This window comes from Phasianus colchicus, chromosome 11 (assembly GCF_987193195.1).
Source record: "Phasianus colchicus chromosome 11, bPhaCol1.hap1.1, whole genome shotgun sequence".
NCBI classification, from domain to species: domain Eukaryota; kingdom Metazoa; phylum Chordata; class Aves; order Galliformes; family Phasianidae; genus Phasianus; species Phasianus colchicus.
The window spans coordinates 3215947-3235178 of NC_143446.1; the positions used below are offsets into that span (position 1 = coordinate 3215947).

Here is a 19232-nt window from a genome sequence, read left to right on the forward strand (position 1 = left end):
GCGGTAGGTTTATGTAACTCGTCCCCTGCGTAAAGGACAAATGCAGCCCATCCCTGGTGCACCGCTGGGTGCTGGGTGCATTTCCTGGCTTTGTTTCCCTGCCCCTCTGCTGAGGGAGGGAGGGAGGGAGGAGTCTAAAGGAGGGGGGGCATTTATAGGTAGGAGGATTTCTCCTGGGAAAAGTATCTTGGGCCATGCGTGGAGGAGAGATGTGGGGCAGTGCCCTGTGCTCCTCCAGCGCTATGGAAACATCCCCTGCAGCTCTGCATCCCTGCTGGGGCTGCTACCTGTGCCCTGCTGGCGTTGTGTAAGTGCTCCTGGGGTTTTATGTAACCCGGCCACGGCTGGTACGCGGGCCTGGTTCTGCTTGCATAATCCCCGGGTTAGAAGATATATTGTCTGTCACCAGAGTTGGCTGCCGAAGGTTCCAGCCTGCCTCGCAGCGCTCTCAGCTGCTTGCTCTCCCTCTGGCTTTCGGGTTGCTTCTTCCTTTCTCCTGCCCCTCACTTCTGCTGCCTGTGGGTTCCTTCAGGCCGAAAAAGTTTTACTGTGCAGTATAACTTTGTGGTAACCGATACACCAAAGAGCCACTGGTGAAAGAAACAGAAGGGCAGTGCTGCCTCGTCTGTTAAACTTGTCCATTGGTTGGGGCTCACTTCCTTCCGAGAGGAGCCTGGAGGTGGTTTGGCAGCTGTATGCTCTCCTGGTCAAGCTCCTACCATGTTTCCTCTGCAGGATTCACCCAGAGCTCTTCCCACGAGCCCAGGGCAGCCCCTGACCTGCAGGCTGTATGTTTCACGGAGTCCTGCATCTGCAGCACCATCACTTTACAGACACATTTTGTTTACAGAAATGGAAAATGTACCACTCAGACTTGTAACAGCACCGATTGCCATGCCAACATGACAGCCCGTGTCTGGTTAGCGACACACTAGTGACAGTGCTGGAGTGGTTAGCTCTAACTCAGTCAGCAATGGGAATTGAAGATGCTGGAGCTGATGCGGATAACCCAGAGAGCACCTTCCAGCTCCAGGGCTTGGCAGAATGCTGTGCTTGTATTTTACAGTACTGCGTGGCTGTGACTTAGCAGGACAACAACCACTGGCAGCCAGGATGAGGTGGTGGGACCAAGCCTGCATCTCCTCATATCCTCAACCTTGATAAGGCAAGGGGAGCCCTGGTGTCACCAAGCACAGACATACCCCATAATGGTGCTGGGTGCTGGCCCTGCACGGCCGGAGAGGAGCGAGGGGTCAGTGGGTGCTGCACGGGGCCCAGGGGTAGGTGTGTCGGCTTATATAATGCCAGCACTTATATAATTAGCGCTTTGTTAAGCGGTTGTGGCTGGGAGGGGCATCCTGCCGCCGCTGAAGACTGAGAGCAATTATTTTCCTAGCAGAACAAAGTCTTGTTGCTAATTAGCTGCCCTGATAGCAGCGAGGGGGGTGGCTGAGCCCCAGCCCCCTGAGAGCCACTTCCCTGCTACAGGGTGGGCTTCCTGGTATGTGCCAGGGCCTTGGAGGGCTCAGGATTCTGTGTGGGTCTTGTGAGTTTTCTGGTAAGTAGGGCTTCAGGAAGCGGGCCCAGGCTTCCCCTTTGCTTCTCCCTACACCTTCATTTAGAGGGGTTTCATCACTGTCCTGCCTCCAGCTGGGTGTACTGGGCTGTTCCATAGCATTGCCTTCGTATGAGGTGTGCTTTGGGAACACCTCCTTGCCTGGCATCCACACAACAGCTGCATCAGTAACATACACAGAAAATATTCTGCAAATACTTCATTTATCTTCTGCTTCATCTGAATACGGGACAAGTCAGCACAGTCCTCTGCCAACCTCCAAGACAATTGCTGTGCTACAGCTGAACCCCATTGGCTCCACATCCCCTGTGCCCAGCACAGGGAGAGCAGCAGATTGACCCAGAGTATCTTGCAGTGTGTCAGTGCCAGTGCTCTGCAGAGCCACTGCTCTAGCCTTTGGCTGTGTTGTAGTTCAGTGTGTCAGTGACTGCAGCTGGAGCTGTACAATTAGGCTTCCTTGTGCCATCGCTTGGTGCTCCTCCCACTCTTGCTCTGACAGCTCAGTGCTGGCTGTAGTAGTACGAGCCAGTACTAGCTGGTCTCTGATTGCCCACAGACTGCAGGAAACAGGATAACTGCTCTTTGCTCTTTGTGCAGGACAGGAGAGAGCTCCTGCAGCAGAAACAGATGGCTCTCTGCTCTGCACACAGCTGCTATCCTCGCCGTGCATGCATGTCTCCGTCCTTAATGCCCACGCTCAGCAAAACATTACTAGTTAGGACCCTGAGTATCCCTAGAGAAATGACTTTAAAAATAAACAAAGGGCTGTTCTCAGCAATACGCTGTCCCTGGAGCTGTGCTGGCGGAGGGCTGCCCTCCCAGGAGGGCTGAGCCTAGCTGGCTCTGTTAATATCAGTGTGGCACAAAGGAGCAACCAGCTCCCTCAGTGTGGTGAGAACTGAGGTGGCTCCTGCACCTTCCTGTGCAGCAGCCTCAGGTGGGGACCCTCGGGTCTGATCCTGAATGGCATTTCCTGCAAGTTTTTGACTGTTTCCAGGCCCATTGGGATTTATTTATGAGTGCATAGATGCTAGCCTCACTGAGACTCTGGCACTATTTCTCACACACCTCGATGCCAGGGGAAGACTTATGTCAGTTACAGCAATCTCATGCTCCCCCAGAAAACAAGGTGCTCAGTGCTTCAGGAACCTTGCATAACAGTGTTTAGTGCCCTGCAAAACCTGAGGTGCTGGAGAGTATTTTGCGGGCTGCACGCCATGCTGTTTTGTGAGAATAAACATTGAGAATATTATGCAAGAAGGAGTTGGCGAGCTGAGATCTTCAGGCTTAGGTGCAATAGGAAATGCCCTGCGGTGGGACGGATCTCTTACTGTTATGTATCGTGAGTCATGGTGTTCAGGGGCAGCTCTGACAGTCATCCCACCCAGGGAGCAGATGCACAGAGCTGTCACGACTGTGTTCCTCGCAGGCTTCTCAGTGGCGCTAGCGGAGGAGCCAGACGTGTGCCCTGCTCTGTGTACAGCTGGGGGTAGTGGGTGCTGCTGCTCAGTGAGCCAGGAAAGTCAGCAGCCCCAACCTGCAGCATGAACCAGAGCTGTGACCAGGTCTGTGGGTTGTGACGGCGCAGTCCTGGCTACGTGCAGGTGTCTGTCCAAGGAGCAGGGCACAGCTGGGCTGCTGCAGAGCTGCAAGACCTGAACCCCAGAGGTTCAGAACTGGATGTGCTGCTGCAGCATCATTACCACTGCCCTTGGGAACACCCAGCATGTAACAGCTTCTCAATACAGACCAGCAACAGAACAACCTCTGCTTGCAGCTGCAGCCTGTCAGATAGCAGCTATGGCATGGCGGGAGGAGGAAGCGGAACACTTCCCTTGCCCAGCTGGTGGGACTTAGTGCTCCTCCTGCCTCACCAAGGTCCCCTGGGCAGGGCGAGATGGCAGCAATGTAACCATGGCAGTGTTTGTCTCCAGATAGTCACTGCTTTAATGACTCATCCCCGAGAATGCGGTCATGTGTGCAGTCTCCCTGTTTCCCTTTGCCCTATTTCATCCGATCCTTTGATCTAGTTATGTAACCTTGGGTCTGGGTCCAGAGGGCCAGGAAGAAGGAAGATTTGCTGAGGAGTTGCAGGTAATGTGGGTTTGCTTCCAGCACAGGACTCCCAGACCTTGCCTGCAGCAGAATTGCTGCGATGGTAGCAGTGAACCCCTTTGCCTTTAGTGCTCACATGTGACATTTCCTCCATTCATCGCATAAGCTGTGGCTGCCTGCTTATCTAGCACACACAGAATTTGCTGGCACTGCCATTCCCAGGGATGCTGAGCTGCTCATACTAGTTTTGGCCCGTTGTGGCTGCTGCTGGCACTGGGCAGGGACACTGCAATGTCTGGAGTGAAGCTACAGTTGGCCCAAGGCACATCAGGTCCTTGTCACCTCAATTTTAAGAGGCGATACTGATGATAAGATTAATTTAAATAGATGTGTTATACTGGAAGCCATAGAGGTACCCGTATTGCTGTACTGAGGCATTCTTGGTTCCAGCTCTCAGCTCTGTTAGAAGGGGTGCTCTGTGTCTCCAGGTACCAAGGCATTACAAAATGATGTTTGATGGTTCAGTGTTGCTTCTGCATTTTTCTCTGCTGATGTCTTTTTCCCCCTCTTTCCTTCAGAGTTCTGTCCAAGCATCGTTGCAGTGCAGTCATTAGCTCATACACATGCTGTGAGCAAGAAAGCTGATTGAGAGATGAGGTTTGGGGTATCTCTGTCTGACACAAGGGGACAAGGTGCTTCAAAGAAGCTACGACAAGGCTTGTCAAAAAGAGTTTACTTCAAGGGAAGCTTTCAAACAGAAAACACTTCCATTCTGTGCTCTGCAGAGTTTGTCACTGGCAGCCTGTTGAAGAGCCAAATGACATGGAACACAATGTCATTTTGCATAGCACTTTTAGACTGAAGTCAGGCACTAATGCAAGCCTGAAAATAAGAGAAGGCAGGGGAAAAGGAGTCTATGGTCCATAAAACAGAAAGAGGGTTGTCACTTTGTGGTTTCTCAAAAGAGCTTGCCAGAAGGTAGCATTTAAATCATGAGAGTGGAGTCTGGTGATAAAAGTATGGAGCTTCCTGATGGGCCATGACCCAGTGTTTGAAGCAGATAGCACTGTGTTCTCTTAGCTTGGAAGATAGTTACACAGGTGTCATGTGAATGGAAACGCTGTGCACGGGCTGAAATAATCTTACCCTATTTTCTGTAAGGACACTTTAGGGCTGAGTAGGATAGTCATGGCTTTTACTGGAAACAGACCCTTCAGCATATAATTTCTTAACGCTCTGAGTGGCACTGTTAGGAAGGACTGCAAATTTGACACGAGTGGATTCCCATACAGCTGAAATGCTGATAGGTGCTCTTGTGAAAACCAAGTGATGGCTTGGCACAGCTGTTCTCATGTCGTTGCCACCTTGTCTCTGCAGACCAACCCCAGGAAGCTGTGTTCAGCAGTGACCATGTTGAGCACGCAGAGGATGGAGAATGGCAGCGCTCTACTTCAACTACCTCATCGCAGAGTGAGCGGGCAGAGCGACTCTTGCAGAACCAGCACAAGAGCCTGGCCTCTGGGGACACCAAAAAGAAGAGGGCTCAGAAACCGTCTCACATGCGGAGAAACATAAGGTGAGCATCAACAGGACAAGAAGAGGTAGAGTCCTATATATTACCATATCATATCATAGAATGGCCTGGGTTGAAAATGACCACAATGCTCATCCAGTTCCAACCCCCTGCTATGTGCAGGGTCACCAGCCAACAGACCAGGATGCCCAGAGCCACATCCAGCCTTTGATTGCCTGCAGGGATGGGGCATCCACAACCTCCTTGGGCAACCTGTTCCAGTGCCTCACCACCCTCTGGCTGAAAAACTTCCTCCTGATATCTAACCAAAACCTCCCCTGTCTCACTTTAAGACCATTCCCCCTTGTCCTATCACTATCCACCCTCATAAACAGCCATTCCCCCTCCTGTTTATACACTCCCTTCAAGTACTGGAAGGCCACAATGAGTCTCCCTGGAGCCTTCTCCAAGCTAAACAAGCCCAGTTCCCTCAACCTTTCCTCATAGGAGAGGTGCTCCAGCCCTCTGATCATCTTAATGGCCCTTCTCTGGACTCCTTTGGGTAAAGAGGGAGTCTTTTGGGTAAAGAGGGAGTCTGTGGACTTTTTTTTCTAAGCTACATTTTTCCACTGTTGGCAAAGCCTTTTTTTCTACTTTTTTTCCAAAGCCTTTGGATTTCAACAGTGGCAGTCTGGAGCGCTGCATATGGGTGCAGATTCATTTGGTATTTCAGAAGAGTGAATATCTAGTATGGAGTGGATTGCAAAAATCAGCTGTTGGCTGCTGTTTATTTAGACATTTAATTGAAAAATAGCACCATCATTAAGTAAATATCCAGTTTCAGATGTGTACATGTGATTTTTTGCTGATGATGTGTTGTAAACAGCCTAAAATACAGTCCTTCCTCTGTCCTGGAACACTCTCACTGTGATAGGTGACTGAAATGCTGGAAATCCATTTCACCTGAATTTTATGAAGTAGTAACTGATTGCATGAGTTACCACATACATTCTGGGATAGGCTTTGAGGTGGTAATTCACCATTAAATTTTGTTCAGAGGAGTCATAGTGGAGCAGGGATTCCTATGACAACAAGTGGCTCTTCTGCTTGTGTGGTGCTGATGGTATTGGGCGTGTGTTTCAGCTGGTGCAGGTGGAGTTTCTTGAAGCTGAAGGAGTGAGCACTGAGTAGGCTTTGAAGCCTGAGATGTACATAGGATGGAGGAACTGTCCCTGCAGTGGCTGCCTGCAAGGAGTTGGATTTTGCCACTGCTTGGGCTGTACCTCTTCTCTGGCAAAAGAGCCTTCATTTCCAGGGCTGCAAATCAGAAAATGAGAGTGGAACTGAAAAGAGGAAAGTGACTTTTAGAAGTATGGCAATTAGCTGGAAAAATAAGTGGCTTTGAGAGCAGCCTTTGGAGCAATGGTGTTAAAGCCCTGAGGGGTCCTGCTTCTTGAAAACACTGAAGCAGATGAAAATCAGGATGATAACTTTTTGTGGGGGAACTGATGCCTTTTTTCCTCGTACATTTTTGCACAACTTTGTGCCTTATCTATATAATGTAAAAATAATGTTCTTTCAAATATTGCTGGTTTCTGGTAACCTAGCTTAAGTGTATTCTTACCCACTCATGTTTTATCCTCCTTTTGTTACTTTGCTTCTTTCAAACTCTTATCCTTGAGTAATAGTATTGTTGCCCGCAGCTGGAAAGCAGTCTTGAAAGAGCTGTAGCACTGTCTGTAACTTTTGGCTGTGATGTTTGTAGTCACTGAACTGACACACGACTTGGATCTTGTCGGTCTGTTAAGCCAGCTGGACAGCTGTTTGGTTTTTTTGGAAGAAACTTGAGTGTAACCAGGCTGTTTCTCCATTTGCTTGTGTGTTCAGAAAGCTATTGCGTGAGGACCAACTAGAGGCTGTGACAAAGGCAGCCCAACAGGAAGAGTTGGAGAGAAGGAAGCGTCTAGAGCAGCAACGGAAGGATTACCCAGCCACTATCCCAACCGTATCCCCCGAGTTTCTTCCTGGTAAGCAGTGGGAGATGCTACCTGAAGCAAGAGTTTTAAGTATAGGCATTTCGTTCCACTTCTGAGCTAGTTCTGAAGGAAGATGCTGTGGCTGCATGGTAGAAAGTGGCAGAAAACTTTGCTTGAAGGTATTTTGGCCGGTTAACTGTGTAAGCAGGGTACTGGAACAGGTCTCTCTTGTCTTTCCAACTGCTCTGGAAGCATAAACAAACTGACTTGACAGAAAGGCCGTGTCCTTGGTCTAGATCATGTTTGTTCTGTGAGTAGTCTGGTAATGCATGGATCTGGTCCTGGGACAGCAGAACAATACACCGGGTGTATGTATGTTCATGTAGCCTTATCCTTTCTTTCATGTTTCAACAAGCAGCAAAATAATAGGCAGTATAAATGGTGAAGTATCTTCTTCTCACAATGGGGATGACCTCAGTTACTGGCAGATAACCCTATGTCAGGATGCAGATCGACGATATGTCATCTTGCATCATCTTCTAACTTGGATCATTTAAGTGATTTTATAGCACAGCCCCTCAGACTGCTGTGCGAGGGCAGAGGAGTGCAGCTGGGCAGCCTGTCAGGGAACTGGGAGTTCTCAGGTTAGCTTTACCTCTTGGGAAAATGTATATTGTCTCTTAAGTTCAAGAGTTCAAGAGTTTAAAATGTTTTGCATTAAAAAAGAAAAAGATGAACAGGAGCTTAAAACACTTTAACTTGTGAGGAATAGGTTGCAGCCCCAGATGATTATGGTTGCTTACTGAGTCACTGCAGCAGTTCTTATCTGGCCCTGTTGATCTTGCCTCTCTCCCCACATGGGAATACCTAAACATACAAAAAAACGGTCTTGATCATCAAAAGTTGTTTATGATATGTAGGGTATAATTACTACGGTGTCTCTACTAACAGGTAGAGACAATTATCATGCCTTCTGCAGTTGGTACTTCTCTGCTGGATGAAAAATAGGATTGGAATGAAGAAAAATGAAATCCTTTTATTTCTGAGACAGAAAACAAGGGGGAAGGAGGAGACCTCAGCATGTGTATGGTCAGTGTGCCCTAGCCAGGGCATGCAACGAAGAGTATGCCATGAGCAATGGGTTATTGTTTAGGTATACTGAGAAAGAAGGCGACTGTGACCCAGGAAGCTGAGTCATAGCAGTATTTTAGACAGTGAGAGTCTGTTATGGAAAATTCCAGGACTAAGTTATTGGAGCAAAAATGGAAGGAAATACTGTCTGGTTTCTGAACAGTTTTGTCTCCTTCTCCGTTGTTATGAATTACTTATTGTCATGTTTGTAGAGGACATTTTCAGAGCAGCAGAGGCTACCCAGCTCCCCCCTCAGGTCCTTGCTGAGGAAGTGATCTGCCTAGACAGTACCAGCAGTGGCAGTGAAGATGATACTAAAGGAAAAAATAGCATTAAAGATGGTAAGTGACCAACAGTCTCCCCTTGTCTTCTCACAGCAGTGCCATTTATTCAGCCACAAACTCCCGTGTTTCTCTAGTCAGATGTTCCAGTAGGGAATTACTTTGGATTTCTGTAGGTCTGTTTGTTTCCAAATATATGGCCAATTTTTGCCTTTGAGTCCTAAATTGACTTCTAGCCTGGCCCATCAGGCACTGTTGCAAGCTTGTATTTATTTCTGCTTTATAAATACTCATTTTGCTCAGTGCTCTGCTGAAGAATGCTTACATGAGATGTGGCATCATCTGCATCTGAGTATTCAGATCTACAGCTGAAAGCAGTTGTGTCCCTTGTCCCAGATGGATCTAGCCTGATTGCTTTATACCACCCCAGTATTTCTGCCTGATCTCTTTGGCAGTCATTAGACAGCTCATCAACAGATAACAGTGCTTGTCTGGGTTTGGGAAGGAGAATGTAAAGCACATACAGGAACTACCTCATATTCTGCATGGCCCTGCTCAATGAGTATTCTCTGAAGCAATGGGAAACTCAGGGAAACCCCAGTTTTTATATGCTAGCCTGAGAGGCCTCTTATAGGCTTGTGTCCTGCCTGCTTGCTCAGAGTAGGTCACTGTGCCAGGGCAGCATTGCAGAACGTGGTGGCCTTATTTTCCCCAAATGAGTTTTTTTCCAAGCGTGATTAACACTGACATCACGTTAACCTTTGCCCTTATTCTCTCCTGTTCTGTTTACAGAAGTGATTGAACTGAGTTCGGGAGAGGACGATGCCCCCCAAATTGTGGACAGCAGTGACTCTGGCAATGAAGGGGAGGAAGACGGCAGCGAAGAGAGCAGCGGCTCTCATGTGAATGATGCCTTAAATCAGTCAGATGCTCTGGGGCAAGTCATTGTCAACATCAACCATCCACCAAACGAGGAAGACATTTTCCTGGCTCCCCAGCTTGCACATGCAGTGAAACCTCATCAGGTAGGCTGTGTTAGGCTTGGAAGTGCAACAGATTCAGACAGACCAGCTCTGCTATTGCAGCCGAATTTCTTTGGTGACATCTGTGACCAGTTTGGTTGCAGTGGTTGCAGCTGTGGACAGTCAGATGATGAGGAGAAACTGAAAGAAGGCCTGGGCTATGTATATGTTATAATTTGTCTGCTGTTATCATTTGATAACAAAAGCCCTTTGCTTTATTTCAAGGGCCCATGCTCATATGCATAGAATAGTAGAATTACCAAGGTTGAAAAAGACCTCCAAGATCATCTGGTCTAATCATCCACCTACCACCAATAAAATTCAATAAAAACATAAATAAATTAAAATGTTTTTTCTTTATTCTGGCTGTACTTGTAAAAAAATTCCTTCAGCTCTCAAAGGCAAAATATTTTATAAAGATTAGAGTTCATTGGGATGGCAAAGTTGTTTCTTATCTGGGTGTAGTAGTATCTGAAACAGACAGGAGTGTTTTCTTTGCCTATTTGGATGAGCATTTTTAAAAACGAAGTTGTATTTATAAATGAACTAACCAGTCCCAATTCAGTTTTTCTGCTTTTCTCTCTAGATTGGTGGGATCCGATTCCTGTATGACAACTTGGTCGAGTCCTTGGAGAGATTTAAAACCAGCAGCGGGTTTGGGTGTATTTTAGCACATAGCATGGGCCTGGGCAAGACCATACAGGTCATCTCTTTCTTGGATGTACTTTTTCGGCACACGGAGGCAAAGACTGTTCTTGCCATTGTACCTGTAAGTGGTCCTTGTGAAGAGCTTAATGATCACCTTCCTTGCTCTGCTTCTCTCTTTGTGTAGAGATAGATTAGTTTCCCATATTACATCATGCTCTGTCATACCCTTGCTGCTCTTTTCCCCATTTTGTTCCCCATGTCCCTGATTATGCATGTTCCTGTCTGGGCACAGCAGGGAAATGTTCCATGCTCTCATCTCTGCTGTTAAAATCCTGAGCAGCTCAGCTGAGTTCTCAATCTTTCCATGGTTAACTTCTTCAGGTGAATACGCTCCAAAACTGGCTAGCAGAATTCAACATGTGGCTCCCAGCTCCTGAAAACCTTCCTGCTGATTATAACTCTAAAGAGGTCCAGCCTCGCACCTTCAAAGTCCACATCCTGAATGATGAACACAAGTAGGTGCCTGTAGAAGCCCTTTTGAACTGTTAGACTTGAGGAAGTGTTAGAAGAATTACTGTTGCAGACTGCTATGTTTGGGCTAATTCTGTGCTGTCAACTCCCAGGTCCTTCCCACTCTGCTTTTCTTGTGTAACACTGTTTTGAGGGGAGGATTTTGGTGATTGGGAGAAATTCACAGTATCTTTTGTGGATCGTTTGTATCTTGTACTTTCTTCTCACTCTGCTTACTCATCTTTCTTTTCTTCCTTTCATGCTGAGATCAGAAACTCAGTTGTCAAAGATAAGAGCTAATTCTGCAGAGAGGAACTGAAATGCTATTGTTTGTTTTTGGCTGTACCTTGCTAGCCCTGTCAGAGTCCTGGGACCATGTACCATGCATCTCTTGTATTTTAAATGTTTGGGTTTTTGCCCTGAGATTTTTCACACACCTAAGGATTCCTCTACCCTATACTGTGACTCTCTGTGAATTGTGTTGTCCTTGAGAGATCTGGCAATTAATGCAAAGAATGCTTTTCCAGAAAGGAGCAGTAGCACTTACAGCCTGCCATGGAGTGTATTTTTGGCCTGTGGATCTTTGCTTCTTTCTGAGGCATTTGTCTTGCATGTATCAGGACAGTGTAGTGGTTGTTGGGAACTCTCAGTGTTCGTACACTCACATGTTTTCATCCTCACCTCCTGAGGGCAGTGTGCTTTGAAGCTGCTGGTACTCCAGCCATGTATTTACTATTGGATGAGCTTCTGTAGGCTCTGGGGAGGTTGTGTGAGGACAGTGTCAGTATCGGAACCAATTCTAAACTGGATAGCAGGGAAGAGAGAGTGGAAGGACACTGGAATTGGAAGAGACGAAAAAGGGGTAAACATAATAAAGGGTCACAACCATGTGCATTAGCACCTGCTTGGCTTTTGTGGAGGCCCTCTTCTCAACAGCTCTTTTAGAAGGATGCTCTCAACTTTGATATGCTTTTGTGCATGACAGACTTCTGCAGCCCAGTTCCTGGAAGGATTTTTCAGTCTCAGCCCATGACCTGTGGCATGCCAAAAGGCTTTTTTTGCCTTTTCTGTATACCAGATTATCTCTTTAACAACAACAACAAAAAAGAATAAGTGAATAAAACACCACCACCACCAAAAAAAAAAACACTGCTGCAGCAACTTCTTTATATTCCTCTGTCTGGTTTGATGCTAGAAAGTACTTTAATTAACTGAACAAGTCTTCCTCGGCAGGCTCCAATCCAGTGGTTGAAGTTGAATCTGCAGACAATGCTTACAGCTTATTTTGTTTGTTGGTTTGTTTTGCAGGACAACAGCTGCACGTGCAAAGGTGGTGAATGACTGGGTGATAGAGGGTGGTGTGCTGCTGATGGGATATGAGATGTACCGCCTCCTTTCACTGAAAAAGTCCTTTGCCACTGGAAGGAAGAAGAAAACAAAGAAGCAAACTGGACCTGTCATTATTGACTTGGATGAGGAAGACCGACAGCAAGAGCTTCTGAAAGGTGGGAAGTCAGGAGAGAGTGTGTCTTCCTGTTGTCCAGCTGGCTACCAGCTCTGGCAGTACAGGGATACAACCTACAAATTGCTTATTTCTGGGAGCTAATAGTGTGAATAATCGTCAGCCCTAGCCATTGGCAGTGGTTACTTTGTTCCCTGTAGCCAGTCAAGTCAGGACGCTCTTTTCACAGTGGATGTGTTTGTGATCACCTGCTTCCTGCCTGTAATCCAAGGGCTGTTAGATCTATTCACTACATTTGGCTAGAAGCCACAGCCCTCAGTATCAGAACATGTCTAGAATGGGGTGTTCTCTTCTAGCATCCCTGACATGATCAGGCTTTGCTGGGCAGGATTGCATCTTTGGAGACAGTGCATTGTTCAGCTCTGGGTGAGTCTCTCATTCTGCAAGTAAGAGTGAAAGACAGTACCCTGAGCTTGGAGATGTCTGTGTGTGAATTTTGCTAGTCGTCTATGACCCAAGACACCCAACTTGATGTAATGCAGTCCATTTGAGCAGTAGTCAAGGGACAGCCGTGTTTGGTCATGGCCACATCATGCTAAATGGGAGCTAGTGTAACTTCCTGAGATAGCCTTGTTCTGTGCCACCCATGAGTATCACTTTTTTCAGAGCCACCCCTCCTTTTCCTTTTGAGAAGTCAGTGACTGTGTAAAGCCAGAACTTCATCTTGCTTGTCTTAGACTAACGCTTGATGTTCCTTGTCCTCAGGGATTGAGAAAGCATTGTCTCGGCCCGGCCCAGATGTGGTTATTTGTGATGAGGGGCACCGCATCAAGAACTGCCATGCCAGTACCTCGCAGGCCCTGAAGAACATCCGCTCCCGGCGGCGGGTGGTGCTGACTGGCTACCCACTCCAGAACAACCTCATTGAGTACTGGTGCATGGTAGACTTTGTCCGACCTGACTTCCTAGGCTCACGGCAGGAATTCAGCAACATGTTTGAACGCCCCATCCTGAACGGGCAGTGTATTGACAGCACCCCCCAGGATGTGCGTCTCATGAGGTATCGCAGCCACGTCCTGCATAGCCTGCTGGAGGGCTTTGTGCAGCGGTGAGTCCACGGGGAGCTGCTGGTAGTCTGCTCCATGCAGCCAGCTCGGTCACCCCAAGCTAGCCTGCTTGATTGCTGAGTTTATGCAGAACAACTCATTGTGCTGTCTTCTTGGGCTTGAGTTTTATCCTTGCCAGCCTCTGGGGGGGGACCTTACGTGTACAGAGAAAACCAGAGATGTTCTTAAGACAGTAGCTCTGTATTTCTCTCAGAAACTCTGTCAACTGCAGGGTGGTTTTTATAGCTTTGTTTTGCCTTGGGGATGGAAGTAAAGTTAGTTTGTGTGGGTACTGAACACATGTAATGGAGAACAGCATGTCTAACTGCACAGATTGACCTCAAGCTTATTTTGATGTCTTAATAGTTAATTTGGATGTGCAGTCTTTGATATCCTTTATATAAGGATAAGGATCTGAAAATGTTTCGTGAACAATCAGTTACAAAAAAAGTGACGGTGCCTCTGCCAACCTGGAGACAAATTGGCTTTGTTTCTTGGTCAAGGGTTCTGACGTGCTGGATCAGTGATTTGGATGGAGTGTCTTAGTCATTGGCAGAGCTAAAAAGAAACCTTAGATCTTAATTCTGTTTTTCAACTGCCAAGAAAAGAAAAAGACTTCCATCACTCTCCTAACACTGTGACCTGTGCTGGAAGATTGTAACATTTGACATCTCTGTAATTGTGCTTGCTGTTAGTATTTGGCTGCAGGGAGAGTATCTCATGAGTGTCATGCATTAGAGAAGCATGCAGCCAGGTGGGCAGGAAGTCAGAATCATGCCCTGAAGGCACACGCAGAGATAGCAGATTGGGAAATTCCCTTCCCTCTATTTATCTCTCTTTCTTTATTGTCTCCACAGGCGGGGGCACAATGTGCTGAAGGTTCAGCTCCCCTCTAAGGAAGAACATGTCATTTTGGTACGTCTGTCGAAGATCCAGCGGGCCCTTTATACAGAGTTCATGAACCGGTTCCGAGATGCAGGCAACAGCGGCTGGCTGGGACTGAACCCACTCAAAGCTTTCTGTGTCTGCTGTAAGGTAGGTTTTGACAGGAGTTGCAAAAAATATATATTTATATGCAAGGGAAAAGCAAGAATATGGATCAAAACAGGAGACAGAAGTGTGGTTGGCCAGGTTCATCCTTTCCCCCCTGTGTTCTCTGCAGTGATCCAGCAAAATTGTTGTCCTCGCTTACAGACCTGGCATGCAGGGTTGCTAAACGTGTTCAAATTTGGGGAAGAAACCTGCAGCTGTCAGCTGAACCAGTGCTGCGCTGATACCATGACTGGTTACCTGCCTCAGTGCAAACAGCTTCCTCTGTGTTTGTGCTGTGTGAGAGTCAGAGTGGCATTCTGTTTTGTTCTGAGGGAAAAAATTGGCAGCTTTACAGTCAGGAGAGCCTTGGCTAAGACAGCTTGTACCTTGTGTCGTGGCAGAGTCGTGTTTTCTATTTTTGCTCCCTTAATGCAGTCAGACTGGCTTTCTCTTCAGTGCCTTGCAGTTCTACGTGGGGATGGTGATGAGATTATCAAAGTATTAATTCTATCCTTTGAATAACTCTGGGAGCTTTCAGTTCCCAAACATTGAGAGGAAGCAGGCCAGCACAGGCCTAACCATTGTCTTTTCTTACCTCTTTAGATCTGGAACCATCCTGATGTCTTGTATGAAGCTCTGCAAAAGGAGAATTTAGCAAACGAGCAGGACTTGGACGTGGATGACCTCGGCACAGCAAGCACTAATTCCCGCTGTCAGCCTCAAGGAGTTAAAGTCAAAACAGAGAGTAGTGCTTTGGCATCACCAGTTGGAGAAGCCACCAACAGCAAGTTCCTCCAGAGTGTTGGCTTCAACCCCTTTCAGGAGAGAGCAAATCAGGTTGTTACTTACGAGTGGGTGAGTACCACTGCTGGATGATTCTGTATTTGGCAAGTTGCAGTACACGTAGACCAGACACTTATTCTTAAAGGCTGTGCCTGTTTTCATTAGGACAGTTTTTCTGAAGTAGAGCAAAGAAAAGACTCTCCTGTTTGAAAAGCTAGGCGTTTATCATCCATTTTCTCTGCCACAGAGTGTCTTGATCAGCATGTGTGCATGGCAGTGGGTGGGAATCTTGTGACACTTGTGTGACTGGACTGCAGGCAATATACTTAATTATTTTTATCTGACCAAAAAGGCTATGGACTTTGTTATTCTGAAGAGATGTCAGGCTGAAATTTAGTCTAGATAAGATGGTGGTAAATCTGGCAGGACACAGAGGAGAGATCTAGTGATAGAGCAGAATCATGAGAGGTTAAGAAGATGCTCATTCATCCGTCCTCCATCTGGAGCTTCTGGAATGGCAGGCAGCAGCAGCGGTTGGAAAAAGCATTGTCACCTGACTGGATGAATATATCCTCTCTGGAATTATTTATTTAGTTAAATAATCTGTACCCAAGGTGAGATAAACAGGGCATCAACAATTCCACCTGTCTCTCATTCCTTGATAGGCCAAAGACATCTTGTGTGATTACCAGACGGGAGTCTTGGAAAACTCACCTAAAATGGTGTTACTGTTCCACCTAGTTGAGGAGAGCGTGAAGCTTGGAGACAAGATCTTGGTCTTCAGGTAAGCAAAGTATCACTGGCTGATCCTACAATCACTATATGCTCAAGTTGTTGAGCGCCTTCTGATGCCAGCAGGTTGCTACGTGGGGTGAATGGTGTGGCAGTTTCCCTTTTCTTCTTTCTTGTATTAGATCCTTTTTTTTTTTTCCTTCACATATTTTATGCTTCTGCCAATATATAGTTTACGAGCAAGAGCTGGGCTGCAACAGGCAGGGTTTGACACCATCAGTGCTGGGTTCGTTGGGGAAGAGCTCTGATGTACCACTTCTGCTGCTGAGGCTTTCTCCTGAATGGAGTTCTTGGTTTTTCAGCCAGAGCCTGTCCACTTTGTCTGTCATTGAAGAGTTTTTGGCAAAAAGACCAATGCCAAGTCCTCCAGGTTCAGATGGAGGAGTTCACAACTGGGTCCGAAACATCAGCTATTACAGTAGGTGCAACCAAGCCTCCTCTCCTTTGGTGTAATACTGTTTGATCTTTTGTGATGGACTAATTCCTGAGTGTCTTCCACCACCATCCTGTAGTATTGCCTGACTCTGTAAATGCTCTTCCGAAGCAATCTTTTGATAAAGTCTTTTTCAGACCATTCTTGGGAAGTTGCTTGGGAAGACATTGTCAGTTCAGTCCTCAGGGCTGGGAATTCCCCCTTCCCTCTTTCGCAGCTTTAAATCTTGTTCTGGCATGGGTTGTTGCTTTGTGTGGTTACTTCACAGGCCAGGGCTAAGAGGAATGGTGGATATGATGTTCCTGATTTTTGCAGAGCTGCTAGAAGCAAGCTGCTGCACAGGAGCAGGGACTTGACAACCTCCTCTGCACTCCTTCAGACCAGTGTTCTCTGTTCTTTGATCCAGTCAATGAGGTTTTGCCAGAGCCTTTCACAATTCCCTTTCTCTTGGTTCCTTGAGCTTCCAGTCCACGTGAGGTTTTTCCTGCTGCTCTTGCTTGCCTAATACAAAGCCTTTATGTGCTAGGTGTGTTGTAGCACTCCCAGTCTTGGCCTTACCAAATTGAGTAATGTTTTGGTTGATCTTTCAGTTGAACAAAGCCCTGCCTGGCTGGCTGCATTGCACCTGCCTGGCTGGGCAAATCAGAGGTACAGAGTGGTCCAGTTGAGGTCCAGGAGTGCATGAATGCATAGAGTTGAGTAGAAGCCAGAGCCAAAGCTGAGTAGTTGGAAAGCAAGTTTGTTCCACTGGGATTCCCCCAAAAGCAGTGCTTTCAAATGAGTCTTTAATTTCCTTCTCAGGACTGGATGGCAGCACCTCTGCCTCAGAAAGGGAACGACTGATTAACCAGTTCAACGATCCCAGTAATGCTTCTGTTTGGCTCTTCCTTTTGTCCACACGGTAAGCTGGCTGGAGAAGGACGTGGTGGAGGACTTGCATTGCTCCTCTGTATGCATGTGGGTTTTCAGTTCTTAGCTTTCTTTGTGACTTGCTCTCAAGAATTTATGGGACAATAGTACCATCTCCTTCTGAATTCCCTAGACATGTAAAATTTTACTCTTAGTCCTCTGCAAACTCTTAATAACAGTCTTGGAAACCAGATAGAGGGTTAAAGTTGCCTGTAAAACTGTAGGGAAATTTCCATGCATACATCGTGGTTGTGGCACCTAGAAGCTTTAAATATTGGTCAAGGCAGCAATTGGAAATTTTGCCTTTCATTTCTAGTGCTGGGTGTTTGGGTGTCAACCTCATTGGTGCGAACAGAGTGGTGGTGTTTGATGCTTCTTGGAACCCGTGCCATGATGCCCAGGCTGTGTGCCGAGTGTACCGCTACGGGCAGAAGAAGCCATGCCACATTTACAGATTGGTGTCTGATTACACCCTGGAGAAGAAGATCTATGACCGTCAGATCTCCAAGCAGGGCATGTCAGGTAGGCGTGGACATAACGCTGTTTCTGGCTGTTCCTCCTTTTGGCTCCTCCAAGTCTCGTTTCTGTATTTTCATAACTTCTTATTTGAAAGGTTGAGAACCAAACAGCCATAGAAGCTGGCAGAAGGACGTTATTATAGGGCAAAGTTTGATGTTTGAGTCAACAGTGACATGAGACCCTGCAAGAAAATCAGGGCAGAGCAGTGAGAGTTGTAGAACCAACATCCTGCAGCAGAGTTGTGCTCTGTAGTGCCATTTACATTCCTTTGTACTTTCGTGGTTGTATGAGAGACTAGGAGCTTGAGGGCAGATGATCCTGCTCCCCACATGCCTGGGTGTTATTTTTTTAAGTAGCTCTGTACCTCCATTTCTCTGACAGCAAGAGAGCAAAAAATAGCAAAATAAAAGTACATACTGATATTTTTGACTGATAGAAATTACTCAAGAGCCAAGAATAATGAATTCATTCCCTTTCTAACCAAATTCCCTCATACCAAAAGGTCCTTTTGTGCTGGTTTGTGCCAGCTGTCAAGCTGCTCTTGTAGTGTATGCAGCTGAGGGCTGTAGTGACCCAAAGAGAGTTCTGCTGTCTGTGTTCTGCTTTGTCTCAACTATCTGTGCCAGAGGCAGCAGCTCAGTGCTTTCAGCTCAGTGTGCTGACTTTCCCTCAAGGCAGAGTCTCCTGGTAGCTGGCCTGGCTCCCAGGAGAGTCCTGGGTATGGATGTTTTCTCCATGTACTGTCTGTGCTCCACGTTCAGGAGGAAAAGTCCAAACAAAACTTCAAGGCTCTTGCAAGGGAGGGACCGTGGCTGCTTTTCTCAGCTTTCAACTCGAAAGTTCTGTGGATTTCAGCACCCAATCGAGCCTTTTTGGTGGCATTTTGGTGGGCCAAGTATTGATGTTGCCACCTTTATGTCCCTAACCTTGTCTGTTTTCAGCCTTAGGATGTGGGGGTTGTGAGATGGGGCACCATTTATATTTAGCTTCATGTTCCTGCATACATGCATTGCATTGCTGTGCAATTCAGAGGATAAGACATTTGTCATTCTGACTTGGTCAAACAGGCTCATCTCCCAACACAATACCTTAACATTTACACAAGGCTTCTGAGGAACATTCGGGTTGCAAAGAGGGGAGTTCTGTTAGGACAGGAGTGTAGAAAAGGGAGCAGTGTCCATCTCTTCCCTTCTCAGCTCACACTGTTTCCTCCCTCTTCCAGATCGGGTGGTGGATGACCTGAACCCAGTGCTGAACTTTACCCGACGGGAGGTGGAGAATCTGCTGCACTTTGTGGAAGAGGAATCCGACCTTGCTCAGCTCTCCCTCAATCCAAGCAAGATGAAGGAGTCAGTTCTACAGTTAGCTTGTCTCAAGTACCCTCACCTCATCACCAAGGTATAAGACCAACCCGTTGCTTTTCTAGTACAGCACTGTGTAGGCAAGACGGGGTCTGTTGGAGTTTGGCTGTGTGATGGGGATGT

General features: G+C 46.9%; 1 protein-coding gene across 3 annotated transcripts in view; it reads left to right on the forward strand.

Moving 5' to 3' along the window:
- The window catches only part of RAD54L2 (RAD54 like 2), a 53433-nt gene that overhangs the window by 28241 nt on the left and 5960 nt on the right, over positions 1-19232 (forward strand). For all 3 annotated transcript variants that reach the window (XM_031611731.2, XM_031611729.2, XM_031611730.2), the window contains 15 exons: positions 5009-5207; positions 7032-7171; positions 8464-8592; positions 9325-9557; positions 10141-10323; positions 10584-10717; positions 12021-12217; positions 12940-13282; positions 14138-14315; positions 14916-15167; positions 15761-15879; positions 16190-16305; positions 17122-17221; positions 17546-17751; positions 18971-19146. In XM_031611731.2, the coding sequence (XP_031467591.2) occupies positions 5009-5207; positions 7032-7171; positions 8464-8592; positions 9325-9557; positions 10141-10323; positions 10584-10717; positions 12021-12217; positions 12940-13282; positions 14138-14315; positions 14916-15167; positions 15761-15879; positions 16190-16305; positions 17122-17221; positions 17546-17751; positions 18971-19146 (2705 nt within the window). The remainder of the gene's footprint in view (positions 1-5008; positions 5208-7031; positions 7172-8463; positions 8593-9324; positions 9558-10140; positions 10324-10583; positions 10718-12020; positions 12218-12939; positions 13283-14137; positions 14316-14915; positions 15168-15760; positions 15880-16189; positions 16306-17121; positions 17222-17545; positions 17752-18970; positions 19147-19232) is intronic.